The sequence below is a fragment of the Pipistrellus hanaki genome (genome assembly GCF_964339955.1).
Source record: "Pipistrellus hanaki genome assembly, chromosome: 11".
NCBI lineage: Eukaryota > Metazoa > Chordata > Mammalia > Chiroptera > Vespertilionidae > Pipistrellus > Pipistrellus hanaki.
This window is the reverse complement of record NC_140513.1, coordinates 58,047,688-58,069,674: the sequence shown is the minus strand read 5'-3', so window position 1 is coordinate 58,069,674 and position 21,987 is coordinate 58,047,688. Positions and strand designations below refer to the sequence as shown.

At 41.8% G+C, this 21,987-nt stretch overlaps 1 protein-coding gene across 23 annotated transcripts in view; it reads left to right on the top strand.

Moving 5' to 3' along the window:
* ELAVL2 (ELAV like RNA binding protein 2) overlaps window positions 1-21,987 on the top strand; it is a 159,735-nt gene that overhangs the window by 130,262 nt on the left and 7,486 nt on the right. For 22 of the 23 annotated variants that reach the window (XM_084898123.1, XM_084898120.1, XM_084898101.1 and 19 more), the window contains 2 exons: window positions 15,295-15,448; window positions 18,310-18,535. In XM_084898123.1, the coding sequence (XP_084754249.1) occupies window positions 15,295-15,448; window positions 18,310-18,535 (380 nt within the window). Of the gene's footprint in view, window positions 1-11,504; window positions 11,710-15,294; window positions 15,449-18,309; window positions 18,536-21,987 lie in introns of those variants that run through there. The other variant, XM_084898116.1, reaches the window with a different exon arrangement.

Genomic DNA, 21,987 nt, shown 5'->3' with positions numbered 1-21,987 from the left:
CTGGAAACAGGCAATTCAGAAAAAGCTCCAGTTTCCACAAATTTTGTCATTAATGACTCTAGGAACCCAAAGGTTGCCTCTTGCTTTACCCAGACGACCCTGTTCTTGTGCCCGAAAGCTCTGACCTCAAAGTCCATCAAGCACAGCAGCCCTTTGCAGAGATGGGCCCAACTGATGGGCTGCCTGACCCAGCCAGTCTGATTTCTGGAAATACCTTTGGATTGATTTTTATGGGCTTTTCTTTTCTTTTACATTTCTGTATTTGTGGGTAATTTATATTTCAAGAAACCTGGGAAATTGTCTTATTCAGAAACCAGGAACTTAAACATTGGTGGGTGGTGAGGAGGAGAGTTCTCCAGGGAACCCGGATTCACCCCCGAGTTTGAGGGTATTAAATCCTTCTATATAAGGGACTGCCAAGACGGGGGTGTTCCTCAGGATCCCAGAAGTAGGGCAGTTGGTGAAGTTCAAGTTTCTGGACCCCAGTCAAGAGTTGTTGTCTCTGTTTATCCACAGAATGAGGCCAAGGGAATTTTATTTTGATGCCACCACAGGTGTGTCTTACCAGGTGGTGGTCTGATGGGAGAACCATAGTGGACCTTAATGATTTGTGCTTGCATAGGTCTGGGTTTCTAAAGAAATCTGTATTAAATAGGATGTTTGCTTGTGGATTCTATCATACACTATCTGGGGTATTTAGGATTAACAGATATACTTTTAATAAATACTGAAATTACTTTAAAATATACACTTATTCTCTCTCTCTCTCTCTCTCTCTCTCTCTCTCTCTCTCTCTCTCTCTTTTACACACACACACACACAATTTGCTCATTTTCAGAGCATTTGAATGATGTTAAATACTTTTAGCATTACAAGTACATAAACATCATTTAATATTTGATTCTGACATTGGGGAATTTACAGAATAGTTCTTCTGACACCCATTTATTTAAAGTGAGTGTTTTGTCGTATAAAGATGGGGAGTTGAATTATATGATCCAGGGTGGTTGTGAATCCTTAGGTTATGGAAGTTGCTTTTACAATGCAATTAAAACTTGACTCATTTATAGGCTCCTAACTAACTGCACTCTCCTCCCAGCCCTCCCCAGTGTCTGGATATTTGAACTTTTGAGTCAGGGTTTGAACAAATCTGAATTTGCTCTATTATCATAAGAACATTCCTACAGAACATATAATATTATAAGTATTTAAAGGGAAAAATTATTGTATGCTGCCTTCATTTATAAACCTTTGACTTATAAGCTGGATATAGTCCCATAGTTATATGAAAGCCCCGTGTAGTATTGCCAGGCGGCTTAGCATGCCTCTCTTCTGCTCAGATTTGCAAAAATGGGTTAATAAGTCATCGTCACCAACTTGCAGGATTTTCTTTGGTTCTTCTTCATTAACCAGTGTCTTGGGGGAATTGTGAAATATGCATTGTCTGCAAACTACTCTGGCGCACAAAGTCAAATGTACTGTGAAGGTGAGGGCTGAAAACACACCTCTCACCTCTGTGCTTTGTTCTCTGAGTATTAAATAACATTGATTTACCAAGTGGCAAAGGGTCTCCTCTTTGGCTGTTTAATTACAGCCAGTGAATGTTATTGATGCTATCACTCAGCAGCCCAGGGAGAGGACATGGTGCCTGACCATTCGGTGCTCCCAGCAGTGCAAATAAATGCCGCAGGATTTACCGCCTTCTGAAGGTAAAGCGAGGTGCTCCCGCATGCCTGGAGTAGGGGAGCAGCCAAGGTGCTGCCTCTTTCAGTTTCTGGAGCAGTTCTGTGAATGATTACAATGCGTGAATGATACGATCTCTCGATTATGTCCAGTGAAGGCTGTTGGTAAGCGCTTCCCTTTTTAAAAGCACTCATTTTTGTAAAATTGTGACAACCGCCTTATACAAGGCTTTAGGAATACAGCAATTACTTTCTGTTAAAACTGTTTGGGGGAAATATATGGTTCAGGTGTCTAATAGGTATTTGGAGGATGAGGGATTGTCTCAGATGAGACTATTAGTCCTGCAAATCAGTTCACTTAGAAAAGCGTTCCCTGTGATTACCCTCTAATGTCTAATCATGTTGAGAGAAAAATACCTTGGCAGGTTTGAAGTTATAAAACATTCAGTAATGTTATAGGGGCTAGTAATGTACTAGTAGTATTTCAGGGGCTATTCCTTTTAAATTATCTACTGAATAAATTTTTCATAGCTTTATAACTTATGCCATGTTTATAAAATATGTATAGGTAAAACTTTCTTTGGCTCTGGGAAGGCTTGTAATAACATTTTCATTATCCCTTTCTTCTCTTTTTTTAAATCATATGATATATATTTCTTTATCATACATTACACACACACATATATGCTTCTCATATCTCACAGATTTTCATGCAGGCCTATTTGAGAGATGGGACATGCCAAAGACAATCCAAAGTATTTCCTGTAACTGCCCTGTTTTGTTTCGTTTTTAATATTTTTAATTGATTTCAGAGAGGAAGGGGAAAGGAGAGATAGAAACATCAGTGATGAGAGAGAATCATTGATTGGCTGCCTCCTGCACGGCCCCCACTGGGGATTGAGCCTGCAACCCAGGCCTGTGCCCTGACCAGGAATCAAACAGTGACCTGGTTCATAGGTTGACACTCAACCACTGAGCCACTGTGGCCAGGCTGCCCTGTATTTTTTAATGGTACATGGTTTATACCAGTTAAACTTACCAAGGACAGGCTACCCTTGAAAGAAAGTGAGTTGGTTTCCTAAAAATTTTTGTGCTTGTGTGTGTGTGTACACATACACATATGCACACACTAGATACTTGACAGTCATGGTAATACCATCTGGGGTGGGGGACACCTGTGAGTAATTAAACAAGTACTTGATTTATCAAGCATTTAAAGTGCCTAGGATGCACTGGGCAGCAGAGCTAAAACATGACAAGAGGTGGCCTGTTCCTGGATGTCATTGTGCAGCAGGGGCACAGCTCTGGCTCATGTGGCCATCATCTGAATGTGTAAGGGAAGGAGAGCACGGTGGATGGATAAGTCACTGAGGAAGAAGAAAGGTAACACGTGAAGGAATGTCTCGTCCAAAGGTGTGGACAGGCCTTAAAGGGACATGTACTTCTTGGAAAAAACTTCCACCTGAAAGCGATCAAGTCTGCTTATTTTACCAAGTAATAACCTTCTACCAAAAAATGGTTGGTAGCAAAATTTGATTAAACCTGGCCCCATGTGTTACATGTATACTTCTTAAGTGATATAAGAGCTACGGAATGAATTTTGGACAGATGAATTCTTTTGTTTGTGGACACATCTGCCTCATTCTGCAAAGATCCCTGGTGTGACTTAACCAAGTCTCGGTTAAGATATTTACAAATGACAACACAATGGACATTTTCTATGGAGTATTTAGTGTCCACACAGAGACAGGGTCATTCTGTTTTCATTACTGTGTGTGGATAGCTGAGTGAACTTTGTAGCCAAGCAGTTTTTCTTCTAGCTGTAGGACAAAAGAAAACTTATTGCAGATGACATTTAAATTAGCTTTGTATTGCCACACTTATCTTGACTAGTCTCCTCACCTGGCTTCTGATGGCAAACCTGTGTGCATATTGTACAGGTATGTGACATACATGTTTCTGTAGACTGTCATTGCCTTAGCCAGGAAAGCCTCACCTGACATTGAAGAGCTCCAGAATCTGCCCCAACTCTCCCTATGCAGTGCTTTCATTGTCCTTCAGAATTTTTAAGACCATTGGAAAACACAGATATTTACATTAAGATTTATGCTGAAACCGGTTTGGCTCAGTGGATAGAGCGTCGGCCTGCAGACTGAAAGGTCCCAGGTTCGATTCTGGTGCAAGGCATGTACCTTGGCTGCAGGCACATCCCCAGTAGGGGTTATGTGGGAGGCAGCTGGTCAATGATTCTCTCTCATCGATGTTTCTAAGTCTCTATCCCTCTCTCTTCCTCTCTGTAAAAAAAAATTAATAAAAACTATATTAAAAAAGATTTATAACAAAATTACAGTTATGAAATAGCAATGAAAATAATTTTATGGTTGGGAGTCACCACAACACATGAGGAACTGTATTAGAGGGTCGCGGCATTAGAAAGATTGAGAACCACTGGTCTATACCATTGTCATTGTTTACCAAGTTTAATTTGGTATTTAAAAGGACTCAGTGCAACATGCTTTTTCTCCTGGTTGTGGATTGCTCTCTGAGGGCAGGCATCTTTGTCTTCAGAGCACCTCATAGAAAACTTAGGCCCTGGTAATAATTCCTGAAAGAGGAAGTTCCTCCATATTGTTGATAAGAAATAGACCCACTCTGGATTCTCAAAGAGAAAAAACTGCAACTCTCACTTCTTGGTAGGCATTACTACTCATTGAAGATTTAATTAAATGAAGGATGTGTGAAGGACTTACCTGCTCCTTTTTCTTTTTTTCTTCAATAAATGAAGATTTAACTGTTGTTATCCCTTTATGGAAGATTTTCTATGTAAAGTCTTCTGCCCTTATCTTTGTCTATCATGGTGTCTCTCTCTCTCTCTCTCTCTCTCTCTCTCTCTCTCTCTCTCTCTCTCTCTCTTATATATTTTCTCTCTGTATCAAACTGTAGATGAAGGAGTTTGTAAAAGCCCTAGGATGTGTACCCACGGACATTGGCTAGTTGAAAACCGTTTTCCCCATACATTGCTAATCAGTACTAGTTGGCTTTTATTTATTTATTTATTTTATTTATTTATTTTTAAATCCTTCCATGAGGATTTGTTTTTGGTGACTTTTAGAAAGAGAGGAAAGGAGAGAGAAAAAGAGAGACAGGAATCAAACCCACAACCTTTTGGTGTACGGGATGATGCTCCAACCAACTGAGCCACCAGGCCGTGGCGGTTTTTCTTAAACAGCTCCACTATGCTGTTACCAGCGGTGCGCTGAAAGGACCCTTAAGAAGCTGTTACAGGAGAACGGCTTTCGAAGAAGGGGATGAGCACGTCTGTTTTTCTACCAGTATAAGCCAATTTAACTTCTGTATTGTTTCCAAGAGGCATAAAAAGGCAGGTAGTTTGGGTGAGTACCGCGCCTTCTAATCATCTTGCCTGAGAGGCACTTCACAATAGCCCCTGGAAAATACTTACTCGGCAGGTATTGGAGTGCCTGCGTGGGGTGTGCGAGACATATATCTATAAGAGTTAGTTACAGCCCTGTAGGAGCTCAAAGCCTGATAATATAACAGCTTTGCTGCCCCGGGCGGAGGCACTGGGCAACCTGCTGTCTGGCCGTAGAAGCCCGAATGCCTGGGATACTGAGTCCTGAGCCTGCCTTTTCCTCCTCCGGCCGCTCATGTCCTCAGAGGGTATTTAATGGAAGTGTCTGGAGTGAGGTGTTTACAGTGCTGCCTACTAGTGTAGCCTTCTTAGTGTTGGTTTATTCTCTGTGCAGTCACGTTGCTTTAGACTCAGATCGCAGAGCCTTGTAGCCCCTTCCACATGCAGAAACATACGTGTAGCTCTAGCCTCAAATCAGGCGCAGCTTGAAATCCCTTCATTGTTTCTACCACTGTCTCCCCAAAAAAGTATCCTCTGTGCTTCATCCTGCACCTCTTGAGGATCTATCTCTACAAGAGAGAAGGAGGGAGTGGGAGGGTTTTGATTAGAGAAATAAAATTAAGTTGGCCTTTTGTACCATCCTCATGCTTTATCCAGGCTTCAGGCTCTCTCACACTCTTACCTGCCATTACCTTACAAAATACAAGCAATATTTTTATAATATCATAATTATAAGCCATAATTACGAATTTGCATTACACATTGTATTGTAATGTAATAATTAATATACATTTTTTTAACTGCCATGGGTTTGGAAAACATCTTAGTTATTTCAGCTTTGAACTGCTTTTCTGTTAAAAGTGATGCCTCTTCCTAGTGTCCAGGTCTCCATGTCTGTGTCTTCTTACCTGATCTAAGAGACAGTGGTATGTTTTGAGTTTTTTCTTTCATAAACTGGGCTGCTGAAAATAATACTCATTTCATACACTTGTGAGGCTCTGTTGAGTTAGTGTATGTAACATACCCAGTCTAGTGCCTGGCACATGGGAAGAACTTAATGCATGTCGGGGGCTGTCATCAGCAGTGTTGTTAGGAGATTATACACAGGAAATCATTACATTATAATTAAAACATTACTATGGTTCTCCAGCTCTGTGTTAATAGTTCTATTACTCTACTTAATCCTTATGAGGTCCCTGTGAGGTAAGGAGTACTAAACACCAAATTACAAATACAGAAATGAAGGTTTCAAAGTACCAAAGGGAATTATCCCAGAGTTATGTAACTGGCAAGCAAGCAACAGAGTCTCCAGATCTGGACCCAGCTCTGTGCGCCTCCATGGCTTATGCTTTTACTCCTTGACTTTGCTGTGGTGCAAGCATTAATTTCTGGCCACTACTTCCTATTGCACTCTGTGGTGGCCAGAGCCTCACCAGTAATAATGCATTTTCTTCTACCTCCTATTCATGTTTAAAATTTTTAAAGATTATGTGCCCATATAAATACAGGGTCATTTCTCATTCTCACTTATTTTTAATAGTTGCTTTTTTAAAAAATTGATTTTAGAGAGAGAGGATGGGAGAGGGATATAGAGTTAGAATCAGCTGCCTCTTGCTGGAACCAGGCATGTGTCCTGATTGGAATTGAACTGGTGACCTCTTGGTTCATGGGTCGATGCTCACCCACTGAGCCACACTGGCTGGGCTCATGTCTCATTTTTAATGTTAAAAGTAAAGGAGTCTTCTCTCTTAACCGCTACTGACACTTCCTAAGGCAGAGCGGGTAGGAATGGACTTTGCTGGTTACAGCTGGAACTCCATCTATTTTGTGTGTGTGTGCGCGCCACTTTCATGTAATCGCTTACTAAAATGTTAATGGGCTAAGTGATGGCTTTGGGCTTGGAAATGGAATATGGAATATTTTGATTGATAGATTCCTGCTTTGACCTTGGCATGACTAATCCACCACCACTGCGGTAGTGAATTTCACTTAACTGCCACCACTCCTTCCTCAGATGCCACATTTGTACCATTGCTCTGCTTGTGTTTTATTCTTTGTGGAATTCTTACATGCAGAGGTCTTTAGGAATTTGGAAGGCATTTGTGGCTTCTCTGAGTTGCATTTTAAGAATAACTCTTCTGTGGACTCCCTGTTGGCCTTTATCAGCATGAGAACCCCTTTTTGGACCAAGTGTGAGGACAGCAGCCAAGCAGAAGCAACAGTACAAGGACAGATAGGATCTGCCAACTACCACACTTCAATAAAAAATGAAGATGTCTGTCAAAGACAGCCTCTTGGGACCCTCATTTAGTTGATACACATGGATGAAATGGTGTTCAGCAGCATTTAATAAATTCTGCTCAGCCTAGGTTTTCAGAGGCAGAGTTGAAGATGTGTGAAAAAGGAAATCTAGTGTGCCAAGTCTCCAGTTTATGATTTGTGGCTTAGTTCAAATCTTTCAACCAGAATACTTTTGTTTTTCTGTGGCTGATCAGTAGGCTTTGTGTTGCTTTTAGCAATGCCATCTATAATCACTTATGGCATTATTTAGTCTTAGCTTTGTCTGTAACTTGGATCTAAGAATCAGCTGCATAGAAGTTTATTTCAGATGTTGCACGAAAGCTCTAACATGATGTGAAGTTGGGCAGTCTCTCTTCTGTAAACAGCCACTTGCTGTTTTCATTTGTCATTAAATGGAATCCAGTTTTTAAAAAAGCAGGTGTGTTTGATATCTAAGAGCCGCGGTTTGCTGCTCTGTTGACTAATGAGTTTGCTGACCACTGCCTAAGAGATTCTGACTATTCGAGGTCCTTTATAATTTAATTGGTGTAAAACACTAGTTTTAGGATTCATAGTTTGATTTTTCTCTCTTCAATCCTCCTCCCCACATCCCACCAATATTAGATTTTCTCAAATATGTAAATAATTCTCAGGAGTTACTAGAAGAAATACAGAAACTATCATAATGGGATGACTCATTTTGATTTTTTTCAGATGTATATAAGAAGATATTTAGCAAAAGCTAAGGTGATGACCTTCTTGAATCTCTCTTCTGGTATTTCCTTGTAAATGTCTGGTCATCTTCCCAGTCACTCACTTTGCCAGAAACTTGTGTGGTTTCAGACTGTGCAGCCAAAGGTTCAAAGGAAAACCCCTTGACAAAGGGTTAAGGTCTTTGACGTTCCTTCCAGAATTTTGTTTGGTGTCTTTGGACACAAGCAGGGAAGTGAGAGAGCAGAAAGCTTTGGGAAACATTGAAGGTTGTGTGTTTTTATAAGGGAGACATACTTAGTGTCCTGAACATAAAGGACTGAGACATTTGAAATTAATCTTAGAGCATTAGGGAGCCCCTGAGGGAATTGAAGCAGTACATAACATGATCAGATGTATCCCTCAGTATCTGAGCTGCTCGCTTGAATGAACACAATCTTTGTGTAGACTTAAAGAATTCAACAAATCCAGGCTCAGTAACATTTGAGGTTCCTTCTGTATTTCCCATTGATGTAGTTTTTCTAAATTCATTCTGTGTCTTGAAATACCTATGAAAAGTGGCTATACCTTCTCTAAGCCTTCCTGCTAGGTGTGATTATTTCTTAGAGCTCAAACATCTTTGCTTTAGTTTCTGATGGATCTATTTCTGTTTGTTCTATTCTCTCAGGCTTACTCATTTGCAACCCTTTGTTGAAACTTATCTGTTTTTATGTAAAACCTCATCTTGGCCTAAGATACCTGTAGGTGCCTCAATGTGTGTTTGAATCCTGATCCTGCTAGGATTTTGCATTTAGAAGATCTAAGTATATGTCCTTCTTTTGGGTGAACTTTGAGGTCTGTGGCCGGAATTGAGGTTAGAGATCGCATTCTTCTGTGTACTTTACTTCTGAGGGCTTTTGGAGGGTCCAGTGTAGTCCCGTCACCTGTCCCGAAAGCCTTGCTGTTAACACAAGACCTTTGTTACTGTGCACCGGAGTCACAGCTGACTTTCATTTAGTGATAGTGTCATTTTTCAGACAGTGTCATCAAGGCTCCATTTTTTATAAGAACAGCAATTAACTCTCCATTTAAATAGGCCCAGCGATGACCGGCTGTGCGCACTCCCTTCTGCAGGAGAGATTGAAAGGAGCTTCTGAAGTGGCGAGTGTCTAATTTTCAGGATGTTTGTAGTCCTAGGTCAGTAATTGACAAGTGTTAGAAGTTGTTCAGTGGTGATCTCACCAGTGGGAGGTTTTTCAAATGCCCCTCCTTTAATGAAGGAGGAATTTCTGTGTTCATCTATAGACCTTATCATCTTAATCTCTTGCATTAATGTCCATTGTCACTGATCTTTTCCTTGATGAATCAGAGAACTGGAGGCAGTTGTGTTTTTGAACAAAAGCACTTAAATGGACTTGTATTGAAAGTAATGTTCAGGGATTTTTATACCTTACTATGCACATTTAAAATACCAGTTATTATCCATATTTCCATTCCTTTTAATTCTGCATATTGTAATTGTGTCCTTTTTTTTTTTTTAATCCTCACGTTGAGGATATGTTTTTACTGGTTTTTAGAGAGAGGGGAAGAAAGGGAGAGGGAAACATTGATATAAAAGAGAAACATCAATCTGTTGCCTCCTGTACCCATCTCCACCGTGACCGAACCTGCAACCTTTTGGTTCATGTGATGATGCTCCAACCAGCGGAGCCACCCAGCCAACGTGATTAACTTGGTTTTGATAGCTCATTCCTCATATGCTTCCTTGAATGTTTAATGTATAATTAGTTTCAGTTGCGAATGAAGAAATGAGTTTTTAATTGTAAGAAATATACTGTGTTTTAAACTATTCCATTTTTGAGACCTAATTACTTTGTTACACCTATTTTTATCTCTATTGTGTCCAACCCGATTTCATTTGTGAAGAACAAATGGAGACACCATTGGCCAGAGCATTTGTTTGCCTGGTACTTGCAACTGCCTCCCTCTCCCTTCCCTCAAGTAATCTTAGGATTGCTTGTCTTTGTTTATTATATCACTTGGAAGGTTGTGGGAAATTCCTGCATCAACCTGAGTTTTAAATTGCTGTCATTGGAGTAGATTGCTGTTCAGTGTAGTACTCCCTGTGTTATCTTTAAATATTTAAATTGCAGACTCTCTAGCTGCCTCTTAAATTAGATCCTTCACTTAGTCGTTTTGACATTTTGTAACCTTGCTTCTCAGGCATTAAATATTCACCTGTTTAAATGGCAGTGAAAATTTAAAATCCAAACCCACCTATTAATCCAGAGAATGGTGTTTGGAGAACAGCTTGCGCTTGGTGAAGGAGTAGCTTCTCTGACCCCGCTGGGACAGACGCTGGAGGTCCATCCAACTGAAGTATTTCTCATTCAGAACTCGCCACAAAACAAAACCACCTCTTGGGTCTCCTCCAGGGGTTTTAGTCTGGAAGAACCACACAAAGATAGACAACATTTTGAGGTTTAAGATAGCCCAAGCGTGGTTCTCTCAGTGGGTATTAAAGCATGGCACCAGTACGTACTCCAGAGCCACAGAAAACGTCAGAATAAGGAAGGTAGCTGACAACTGCCAGATGCAAAATTTGATCTGGAAATGTATTTGGCTCTTCAAAGGTGCAAGTCCTTATCTTACTGTCAGCTTTCTTCCTCCTTTGGTCTCAGTGTTGTTTCTGTGTATAATCATTTACGGTGGGAGGAAGAGAAGACATATTTTCCTGGAAGGGAGAGTCTTCCTTGCTAGAGGGAGAGAAAGGGAGCAGCTTTGCTCCTAGAAACAATGAAGTTCCAGGCCTGAGACCCAGCATAGTGGTCTGGGAGGGGGACAGTTGCCCTTAAAAAATTTCGGGAAGTGGGCAGGGGTGGAGTGGGGGTGGTGCATTACTCATTTAATTACATCCTAAAAATAAGAGAGTATAGAACTAATTCCAAAATTCTGATAACGATGTGCAGTTTCTCTAGTTCAGCGTTTTTCAACCGCTGTTCCGCGCACACTAGTGTGCCGCGAGATGTTGCCTGGTGTGCCGTAGGTGCAGACAAGACAAGAATTTTATAATTTTTCACTATTTTGTTTACTTAATATTTCATAATAAAGTAATTATAAAATACTTTCTTTGTGTTTATTTGATTCCTATTCAAGAGAATTACTTTATATATAGTCAATATAGGCACAGAGTTAAATTTTTTAACATTTTCTAATGGTGGTGTGCCTCGTGATTTTTTTCATGAAACAAGTGTGCCTTTGCCCAAAAAAGGTTGAAAAACACTGCCCTAGTTCATAGCAATTGGTGGACACTCATCCTTTTCCTGGAAAAAGTGACTTTTAAAAAAATATTAATGGAAAATGAAATAAAATAACTTTTGACTTAATTATAATTTCTAGTACCATCTTGTTTTCTGCTCTGCTCACTTTCACTCTGTATTTAAGGAATAACCAAGGGGAATTTAATTTTTCTCAACTCTCAGAACAAGTGTACCAAGCGAGTTACTACCGTGTGGTAGTGTGGCAGAGAAACCAGACAAGTAGACAAGAACACGGGGTCAGAAGACCAGAATTTGAATCAAGAGTTCAACACGTGTGTGTAACCTTAGGCATGTTAATTGCCTCGTCGATACCTATTTCCCCAGCAATAAAATACTAACGTGTGCCCTACCTACCTCACAGGGTTGTTGTGAGGCACAAATAAAACACTGGATTTGAAAATGCATGGCAAATGAAGTCTCAGGAGCCCCTGAGTGTAAGGGAAATGGGATTAGTGTTTGTCACCTCCAGGAGTTTGCATACAGTTTCGTACCCCTGTCCTGCCTGTCGTGATTGGAACCAGTTCATTGACAAAGTTACTAAAAAAATACTGTTTTGAGATTTGTTATTAGTTCTTGGGGCCTTTACAATATGGTTGTGTGCTGAAAGTGTATCCAGGATTTGTGTTAGTCAGGTATGAGAAGACCTGCAGACGCAGAAATTATTGTTAGAAAGCAAGAAGTTTATACTCACAAATGTCTAGAAACCGACACAACATGCTACGTAGGGCCACGTGGGGAAGCACCAGGGGCAGTCAGGTGTCAGAGGAGAGAGGGCAGAGCCTTCACTGGGGTTCCTGTGGAAGGAAAGGGTGAGGCAGGTAGAGGGAGGCAAGTAAAGTTAGCGTTCGGTAGGCGGGATGATTTTGGAGAGCTCTGGGCTACATGCTGGTTCCTAAATGTCCAGTGCCTGGCCCTGCAGTGATTTAGGGCCGGAGGGGATATTGGTTTGGTGAGTTAGATCAAGGAGATAGCAGTGTGGGCTCGGGATTGGTTGGTTTGTATATCAAAGTTGTGCTCACCAGGGGAGTGATTTACTATCTCTAAGAAGGGGCAGGCTCTTCAGGATCAAGGCCCTACATGTACCAAGCATATAGAAAATAAGACAGTCTATTCAGCACAGGCTGGGAATTAAAGAAGCAGTGTGAACTGAAAGGAAAACTAAAAGCAGATAACATAACTGACCCAAGTATGTTTTCAAAGCTTTTATATAAGCACTAAATATAAACCCGTTTTCCTAAATATATTTTAGGATAACTTTTAAAACACTCCACCCACACTCCTCTGAAATGCACAAAGCAGTAAATGTCACTGTGTGAGTAAATTTTCGGGAGCACAGTAATGGGCTCAGGTTACTCCCAAGCCTAGTAGTCTGGGTCCTTACCTACGTTTTCAGGGGCATGCAGAGGTAAATAATATTTATAATATAGTCACCTAGCTTACCCAGAGGATTGGGAATTGTTCTTTTAGGCTCTGTGCTCAGCATTTTATGTGCTTTAGAGATTATTTAATTATTCCTAATAACTATATAAAGCCAGTATAGTTATGTGTAATGGAATTAAAAGAATTTGTCCATCATGAAGGGAGCCTAGTTTTTTTTTTCTTTTAAATAAAGAGCATCATTATATATATATATATATATATATATATATATATATATATATATATATTATTTTTTTACAGAGAGGAAGAGAGAGGGATAGAGAGTTAAAAACATCCATGAGAGAGAATCATCGATTAGCTTCCTCCTGCACACCCCCTACTGGGGATGTGCCCACAACCAAGGTACATGCCCTTGACCGGGATCGAACCTGGGACCTTTCAGTCTGCAGGCCGATGCTCTATCCACTGAGCCAAACCGGTTTCAGCAAGGGAGCCTCGTTTTGAGGCCAGGCACATTGCTCAGCGAGCTGTCACCTTGACACCTACTGGGTTACACTTTTCATGCCGTGCTTGAGCTCATGGAGAGTCTGCCTGCCTCTGCTGCCTGCTTCCTCAGCCATTGCATGTTAGCCGCCTGACTTTGAGAGAATGCTGACTCTGTTGCCCATGGGAAGTGGCTCTTCCTAAAAGGAACACTTCTCTCACGTGATCTGGAGCAGACTGACAGCTGACTTGCTGAGAGCTCCCTGCCCCTGACATAAAGCCCGGGGACCGTTAGATACCAGGGCGTCCAAGCAGTGGGATTCTTCTAGCTTACCCAGAGGATTGGGGATTGTTCTGTCCTCACTGACTGCATAGGAATACATTAGGTTTATGTTTGTATCTGTTTATCACTGTCCCAGGACTAGAGTCCACTTTCGTTGCTTTGTTGGTCACTTGGAATTTTTCTTCATTTCTTATTTTTCACTTAGATTATAGTTCCCCAAGTCCATGGTTCCTTAAGTTCACCGTTCTTAAGGGTGTAGGCAGAAAAAAAGAGTAGCATATGAGTATTTATTGAGTCCTTTTGCCTGGAGGTCAGGACAGTGCTAATATAGCCTTTGGGACAACAGGTATATTTTTGCTTATTAATCAAAACTTTGAATGAAGGATAAGAGTATTCACACTATTAGGACAGGGATAAAATATAGCCAAGACCTTTTATTAAAGTAGTATTAAACCTGGCCTGCTTTTTAAACCCCCTGGGAAATAAAAATTAAAAAAAGGTAACAAAGAGCTATGAGCATAATAACCATGGAAAAAATATTTCATGTCAAAGACTGTTTAAATAAAAAAATAAAGGAAGAGGGATAGAGAGATTGAAACATCTATGAGAAAGAAGCGCATTGATCAGCTGCCTCTTGCACATCCCCTACTGGGGATGTGGCTGCATCCAACCTGGGACCCTTCAGTCCACAGGCCAACACTCTATCCACTGAGCCAAAAAGCAATGAAGTAGATTAAAAGTGAATACTAATGGATGAAAGCAGGTAGAAGTTACCATAACAGGATACCATGTAAGTCAGTCCTAGAATTAGACCCATTTGCCTTTGCCATGAACAATCTGGAAGAGGGGGTATAATGTGAAGTTTCTATCATTTAGATAGACTCAGCTTATCTAAAACTTGGCAGGGATAGCTTATAGGCAGAGAGCAATCACAATTTGGGAAAGTCTAGATGACTTGATGAACTGTCCCTTTAAGGCTGTGGTCCAGTAAGCGGCTGTGACCCATCAGATCAATGGGGTATTACATTGGTTTACTCAGCAAATATTTTAGCGCCTACCACATGCCAAGAGATTGAGGATACCATGATAAGAGATAAGAGGGTTAGCTGTATGAACTTAAGTAAAGAATGTTGATTATAAGTAACTTGGACTTATTTTCTCTTCCATCCTAGTAGGATTTGGGGTACTATATGTCAAAGATGGGAAGCTTTTTGACAGGTTACGTAAAATCTCAGGTAAAGTCAATAAAACAGATTTAAGATCTTTTGAAATCAAGATTAAAAAGACTGTGGGCAAGACAACAGTAGACAGGATGATAGGCGATACAGCTCAATCACACATTTAAATCTGGGAATTTAGAGGTGATAAAAAGCTATTTTGGAGTAATCAAAGGGGCATATTTAATGATAACAGGGTAAATTGTTTAGAAATGTGGCACCATCTCCCCCGGAGCTGGGAGAATTGAAAACAGGTTATAATAATATCAGATGACTTTATAGAGTCCTTAAGCTTAATCATTGGATTGAGCCTAAATCCCTAGTTGAGGACAATCTGTTAAGCACAAGTAGCCATGTGCTGTGCGAAACACTGGTCTGTTTTCAGACTTACAAATCCAGGGGAAACTATTCTCTCCACCCAGTGGGATGGCATTTCCCGTTGGTTTAGAATTTCTCCAGCACGGAGTAAAACAGTCCATGCTGGGCTTGCTTTAACCTCAGTGTTCGTCCCTCGCTTGAGGCCGCCTTGGAGGTTCTGCAGGGAGGTACTTTAGTTTTCTTGTGTGTCTGATTGTGTTCCCCTTCCCAGGTTTCCTATGCCCGCCCAAGTTCCGCCTCTATCAGAGATGCGAATCTGTACGTCAGTGGGCTCCCGAAGACGATGACCCAGAAGGAGTTGGAACAGCTCTTTTCCCAATACGGACGCATTATTACTTCCCGCATCCTGGTTGACCAGGTCACTGGTAAGTAGGCAGCCGCCCCGGGGAATCTTTCACACTTCCTGCCTGGCAGGTCGTGAAATGTGCTGCCTTCCCATACCGCGATCTTGCCTCTGGAACACATCAAAGGTAGACGTGGGCCAGAAAAATGCAATTTTCTGCTGGAATTGTTCATAAATATGCATGGGTAAGAATAGGCTGGTGGAGTGGAGGGAGCGAGCTTGAGTCATTGCCACCCTGAAGGTGCAGGGTGGAAGCCTGTTTACGGCCTGTAATAAATTTACAGATGCTGTAATCTTCGTTCCCGAGCTGCTGCGTGAGAGAAGCCCCCGTCCTCCTTGTAAAGCGCTAATAAGCAATTTTATTTTTGTGAAACACGTAGTTCAGTGCAGCAACACGCAGCCAGCTCTCCAAGGGCAGGTCACACTACAGCAACGCTGGCAGTTGCTGTTCAGGCTGATTTCCAGGCCCGTGCTGTGTTGTGTAGGCACGTGGAAGACTTGGAAATTTTGAACGTTAAGCATTTATTTTATGCCTGATGCTAACTTTTAACCAGACGGAAATGAGAAGACTAGTGTGTTCATTAAACTTTTGTATGCCAGGGAGCTCCCCGGGAAAGCCTTTAGTTGAAACCTAGCAAAATAGATCTGATTATGGATTTTAAAAATAAAGTACAGGTATATTTTCCTATTACAAACGCAGTCCTTACTCTATTTAAAACATACTGAAAATAGAGAAAAGAGGAGGAAATCACCTGTAGTGCCATAGACTCAAGCACTCACATTAAGCCTTTGTGAGTTTCTAAAATGAAAACAGTAGGCTTTCCTCTTTTCTTTGTATTTCTTCTTTCTCTCTCCCCTCTTTCATTCTCCCTCTTCCTTTTCTCTTTCCTTTTCCTTCTCTCTGTCTCCTTTTCTTATGATGACAATACCACTAGAGATGCATTGTGTACCCGAGTATCATATTTTTTTTTTTTAAAGGGGCGGGTTAATCACAGATTTGAATCAGTGTTTAATTCTTCAAGGGAAGGCCAATTAGTTGATCTGAATTTGATAGAGGCCACCCATGTTAAGCTCCCCTGTGCTGTTCATCAGACTCACAGGAGGCCAGCACCACACGGAAGAGCTCTGTGTGTAGAGCAGTTGCTCCCACCACACACATGCTTGGGAGGATGACCCGTAGGTGTTGCCATGGATGATGAGGGGGTGTCACCTGTGTCACAGAAGGGCCTTGTCTGACCTGCAAGTTCGCCCTGAGTCCTCAGGCTCACAGGTAGACCTGCCCTGCCACCTGGTGTAGGCGGCATTTCTCATGCTTGGTCCTGCACCTGCAGCATCAGAGTTCTCCCGGGGCAGTGTTAGAAACACAAAGTCCTGGCCGCCCCACCCCAAACCTCATGCAGAACACTGGGAGGGTGGGCTTGGTGCCTGCTCAGGTGTGAGGGCTCCTGGATTAGATGACAGGCTGTGTAGAGGCCATTTCAATGCTAATCTGATGTTTTCTTCATGGAATGGGTAAACCCCAGGGGTTACTAATTCCTAATAGGAGCAAGTTGATACCTAAAAGCATATATTCCCTGTCATTTCACCATTTCATCTTTATACGTGTGGCTTTCAAGGCAAAAACTATTCGTTTTACCCGGCAGGAAAAACCCTGCCTTTGTGTTACTCACCCATCAGGTGGCAATAACATGCAACAGATACACCGAACATAGGGAAAGTATAGTGACAGGGGCTGTCTGAGGTAAGCATATTGGGGGGGGGGGAAACACCTTACCAACCTTAGAATAAAATTCTTAAGCCATTGACCGTAAAGCAAGGAGGCCTGCCTGCGTTTTCAAAGTTTCCATACATCAGGATGGCCTGTATGGTTTTCTCAGCCTGTCTTCCTCAGCAGCCTCTCATTCTCTTCTTCCATGACATTCCCTGAATCATCCAGCCGTTTCTAGCTGCTAGTCCCGAGCTGGTACGGCAGGTACCGATTCGCTGGCCAAGCAAGTGTTTCCTTTCCCTGCAACTGCTCATCTCAGGACGGCCAGCCACAGCCACCCCCACTGGCCTGATTAGCTAATTAAATGGAATGAGTGGGGCTCCCCCCCACCATTTATCAGAAGCTGGGCAGGTATGAGGTCATCCCTCCGCGTTCCCATTCTCCTCTCCCCACGTGGGAGCAGCGGGAGGCAGGGAACGGGTGTTCCGTGCTCGGGAGGGATGCTGCTAAAGCCAGGCGCTTTGAGGCTTCCCTTCTGTTTTATTTATTTTTTTAAAACCACTTTCACCTCTTTGATATAAAGCGCAGCTCGGCTAAAGCAGCGGCGAAGCCTCAGGGAACCCCGAAATCCTCTTCAGACGTTTTCCTTAAAGGACCGGTATCCTTGTATTACATTATTAAGTTGAATAATCTTTAAAAATGTAGCCGAAGTAAATCTTTCTACCCCTGCGCGTGTATTTTTAGCACAGCTGGTAAGCGTTTTCAGTGGGTGCCTGGTTCTGTTCTCCTTGTTACAAGACGGAGCTACTGTGCCCATCATTACTGAGTGTCCAGCAGCATAATTGGGAAAATGACACTCAGGCATGCAGCTGACATTATTGGAGAGAGTGTATTGGAGGGAGAGAAAACATGGACGTAACAAGTGTGTTCCCTCTTCTTGTTAGTGTATTGGGTATTCAAATGGTACGGGTGCCTTCATGCGTTAAAATGCACACATTTGTGATTCTAGACTCAATAACTACTGGGTTAAAGTCTCCTCCTCTGATTTTGTGGCAGATGTAATGTGGGGGTGAAAACACATTCTTGAAAAGGGAAAAATTAATGTATCCTTTCTTCTTTTCCTCCTCTCTCTCTCCACTCTCTCCTTCCCAAATCCTTACCCAAATCTACCATAGGCATATCAAGGGGTGTAGGGTTTATCCGATTTGACAAGCGGATTGAGGCAGAAGAAGCAATCAAAGGCCTAAACGGCCAGAAACCTCCTGGTGCCACAGAGCCAATCACTGTAAAGTTTGCTAATAATCCAAGCCAAAAAACCAATCAGGCCATCCTTTCCCAGCTGTACCAGTCTCCAAACAGAAGGTACCCGGGACCATTAGCTCAGCAGGCACAGCGTTTTAGGTAAGTCTGGTCTGGCTCTGATGCCAGGCTACTCAACTCTGAACGCTCAGCTTCACTGTCCAGTGCTTGTGTTCACAGGATCTCTGGTTTGCTACTATTGTCACTGCTGCTTTCCTTCTCTTCCTTAGGGCACAGCGAAAACCTACTTGGCGAATAGTGCCTTTTGCTAGTATTGCACGCAGGGACAAAGGGACAGTAACCTACAGCAGCGAACCTCAGCTGCTGGGGTCAGGGGTCAGGGGGTGGGTGGTGTAATTTTGCCCCTCAGGGGACACTTGGCTCAGGGTTGGCAGAACTTGGGTGGAGGGTGCTACTGGTATCTAGTGGGTAGAGGCCGGGTAGTAGCTGATATCTCATATTGTACACACAGCCCCCAACACCACAGATTATCCCAGCTGCCAATTTCAGCAGTGCCAACATTGAGGAACCCCGACCTACACAATACTGGGTTCTTCTGAACTGTTTCCAGTGCTTTTGATTTATTTCCCCCCTTTAGGTTTCTTCTTCTTTTTCTTGATAACATATATTTTTCCCCCCAGTTTCTGATTTTAGGTCAAGATCTTTCAGTTACTTTGGTTTATAATAGATCTAACTCTAAGGATATATAACCTATTTGACTGCATTAAGTTTCTATAAATGGGTCCCTCTCCCCTCTTTAAACTTGTATAGGGGTTGGCGAACCTTCCCTGTGAAGGGCCAGATAGTAAATATTTTAGACTGTGTGGGTCAGGGTCTCTGTTGCATGTATGTCTTTAAAAAACAAAATCAAAATGTAAAAGCCTCCTGGACCCCCCTGAAACAGACTGTGTCTGGACGTGGCCTGTGGGTGGTACTTTACAGACCCCTGTATAAGTCCATGGAATGCTCCTGAATCTTTCACAGAGAAGATGCTCTGTCTTATAGATAAGTAGAAATACTACAGTTCTTGAAGTTCTGTGCTAATCCTGCGGTAACAACCAAACTCCAGTCATTAAAAAAAAAATCCTCCCTAAGTGTGCATGTGCGAAGAACAGTAACTTTAAGATATTAAACAGCGCACAAGGCACTATCACTCAGTTTTTATTTTCCAGAACATTTTTTAATATCCTTTGTGGCCACACCATGTACTGCAGCCACAATGCCATCTAACCCTGTGCGCGTGTATGTATGTATATGTGTGTGTGTGTGTGTGTATATATATATATATATATATATATTTTTTTTTTTTTTTTTTTTTAAATCACAAGTGCAATTTTAAATAAATTTTTCTTCCTTTCCTTGCTGGGGCAGAATAGTTAATTATCAAATATATAGTCACAAATGAAACGTAATAAGGAGTGATGTGTTTTTAAGCATAATCCCATGCATTTTTTCGTTGCGGTATTTCAAGTGCTGAAAAGAAAGTGGGGATAAAAATCAGTCAAATATTTCCCTTTAAAAATAACAGTCCTGTCATCTGAGGTCTGAGATAGACATTGCTGTAAACACTCTGTTCCTTCCTCCTGAGGTGGCTTTGCTCTGAGAGAAGAGGTGACACGTTGAAAAGGTTCTGTTTGGAACTGGATGACTGGGTACCAGTCGATTGAGCCTTGTGTTCACTTTGCGCTTTAACTTGGTGAGGTTAAAAAACAAAACAAAAAAAAAGCGTGGGAGAAAGGAAGCACTGCCCCCTCTGGCTGAGGTGGGTGGTGTGATGATGGGCTGGAGGGAGGCTGCATGGGGCTGCGTGATGCTGCCCTTGGGGAGAAAGGGATCCTACAAAGCCTTCCGCTCTTTCTTTTTTTAGCTTTGCCTGTAGGATTCCTCTGTGGCTTCTTCAGTGAAGAATAGCTCTCTGTAAATTTAGCACAGACGAGCTCGCAGGAATTCTGGAGGTGTTTCCTGGGCAGGCCAACTCCTTAACGTCAGAGCTCCTTGGGGCTCAGACGGGGAGAGGCAAGTTCTCTGCAACTTTGTTGATTTGAATGCTGTGAGAGTGTAACATGTTTGACGTTAGTAGGAAGCTGTATTCGTTTAAATTGTTATTTTTGGTGTTTCCAATTTAAACTCTGGTTTTTGTTTTATGGTCATTAGTAGAACTGGGTTTTTAGAATCAAGATTGAATCCTGAGGAAGATTGGGCAAAAGGACTGAAGTGACAGGATCTTCCAGAGAGTCCCTGGTTATGGAAATGGCAAGGCATGCTGGTGACTCCAGTATGAGGCTGATGGTAACCACTGTGATGCTTTCACCTTGATCAGCTCCCTCTGCCTGCAAGCTCTCTGCTTTTTATTTGCAGTAGGGTAACGTTTTACAAAATATTCCCATGGTCAAATTTAATACCTTTTAAAATACCTTGTTCCCATTATGCGCTTTTATCTTTTAGCTCCATATGTTATTAACTTGGGAATTTTTTCTTTCCTGAACTCCTGTAAACATTTGTTTCAGGGGTGAGTGGGTGAGGGAGTGAGTTGGCTGCTGTAAGGGAAATTTGGTTTCAGAAAATAGGGCAACATCTTGTCATTTCATATTCCTAGCTCTTGTCTCCATTACTCCACTTCCCACTCCTCCCCAAACCTCTGTCCAGATGGTACGTTCTGAACTAGTCTTTGAACTCAACGAAGGTATGTGTCTAGACGAGTGTTAGGAGAAACGAGAGCCTTTATCCCTAGAGTTCAAGTTTAACCTGATGTGTGTTTGGTTGTGTTGTGGTTGTTAATTATCACCTGAGGATATTTTTTCCATTGATTCCTGGTCAGGACACTTGCCTGGGTTTTGGTTTGATCCCCAGTAGGGGGGGTGCAGGAGACAGATGATAGATGTAGTTTCACTGTCATCAATGTTTCTATTCCTTTCCCTTCCTCTTTCTCCAAAAAAAAATCAATAAAAAAATTTTTTTTTTTTAAAAAAGTGGGCTTGTGAAGTTTATGACTCACTCAACCCACATGAATCATTAGAAAGAGAATTAACATGAGCACTGCTGATCTAAATTGTGTATTTAATTGACTCCAGTTTTCAAAATAAAACCATTCTTATTTATTTGGATGGGTAGTGAAATTTAAGCCCCTTAAATATATTCTTGGGATATGGTGTCTGAATTACACTTTCCGCCAGATTTTTCCCCCTCTCTCCGTGTGGAGCAGCTTTAATTTTATTGAATGTGATCTAGTCTAATGGCCTGTGCGCCGGCTTCCATAAGCCTTTATGCATTTTTTCAGGGAGCCTTTCAAATCAGCCTTGGAGTTGCATTTAAGGCATTTGTTGCTTGCGCTATCAGAATTTCCTTTTGTGAGGAGCTAGTATCAATTCTCCTGGATGATTATTTTCTCTCTTAGAGAACAGATGATACTACCTAATTGGATAAGGGGGTAAGTTGACTTAACCTCCAAGCAGATTTTGGTTTAACCTCCAAGCAGATCTTGGTCAGTGCTTTGGAGCATTTTTGAGAGCTGATACTTTTAGGGTCCAGAGTTCTATTTTCTTATCCTTTGGAAG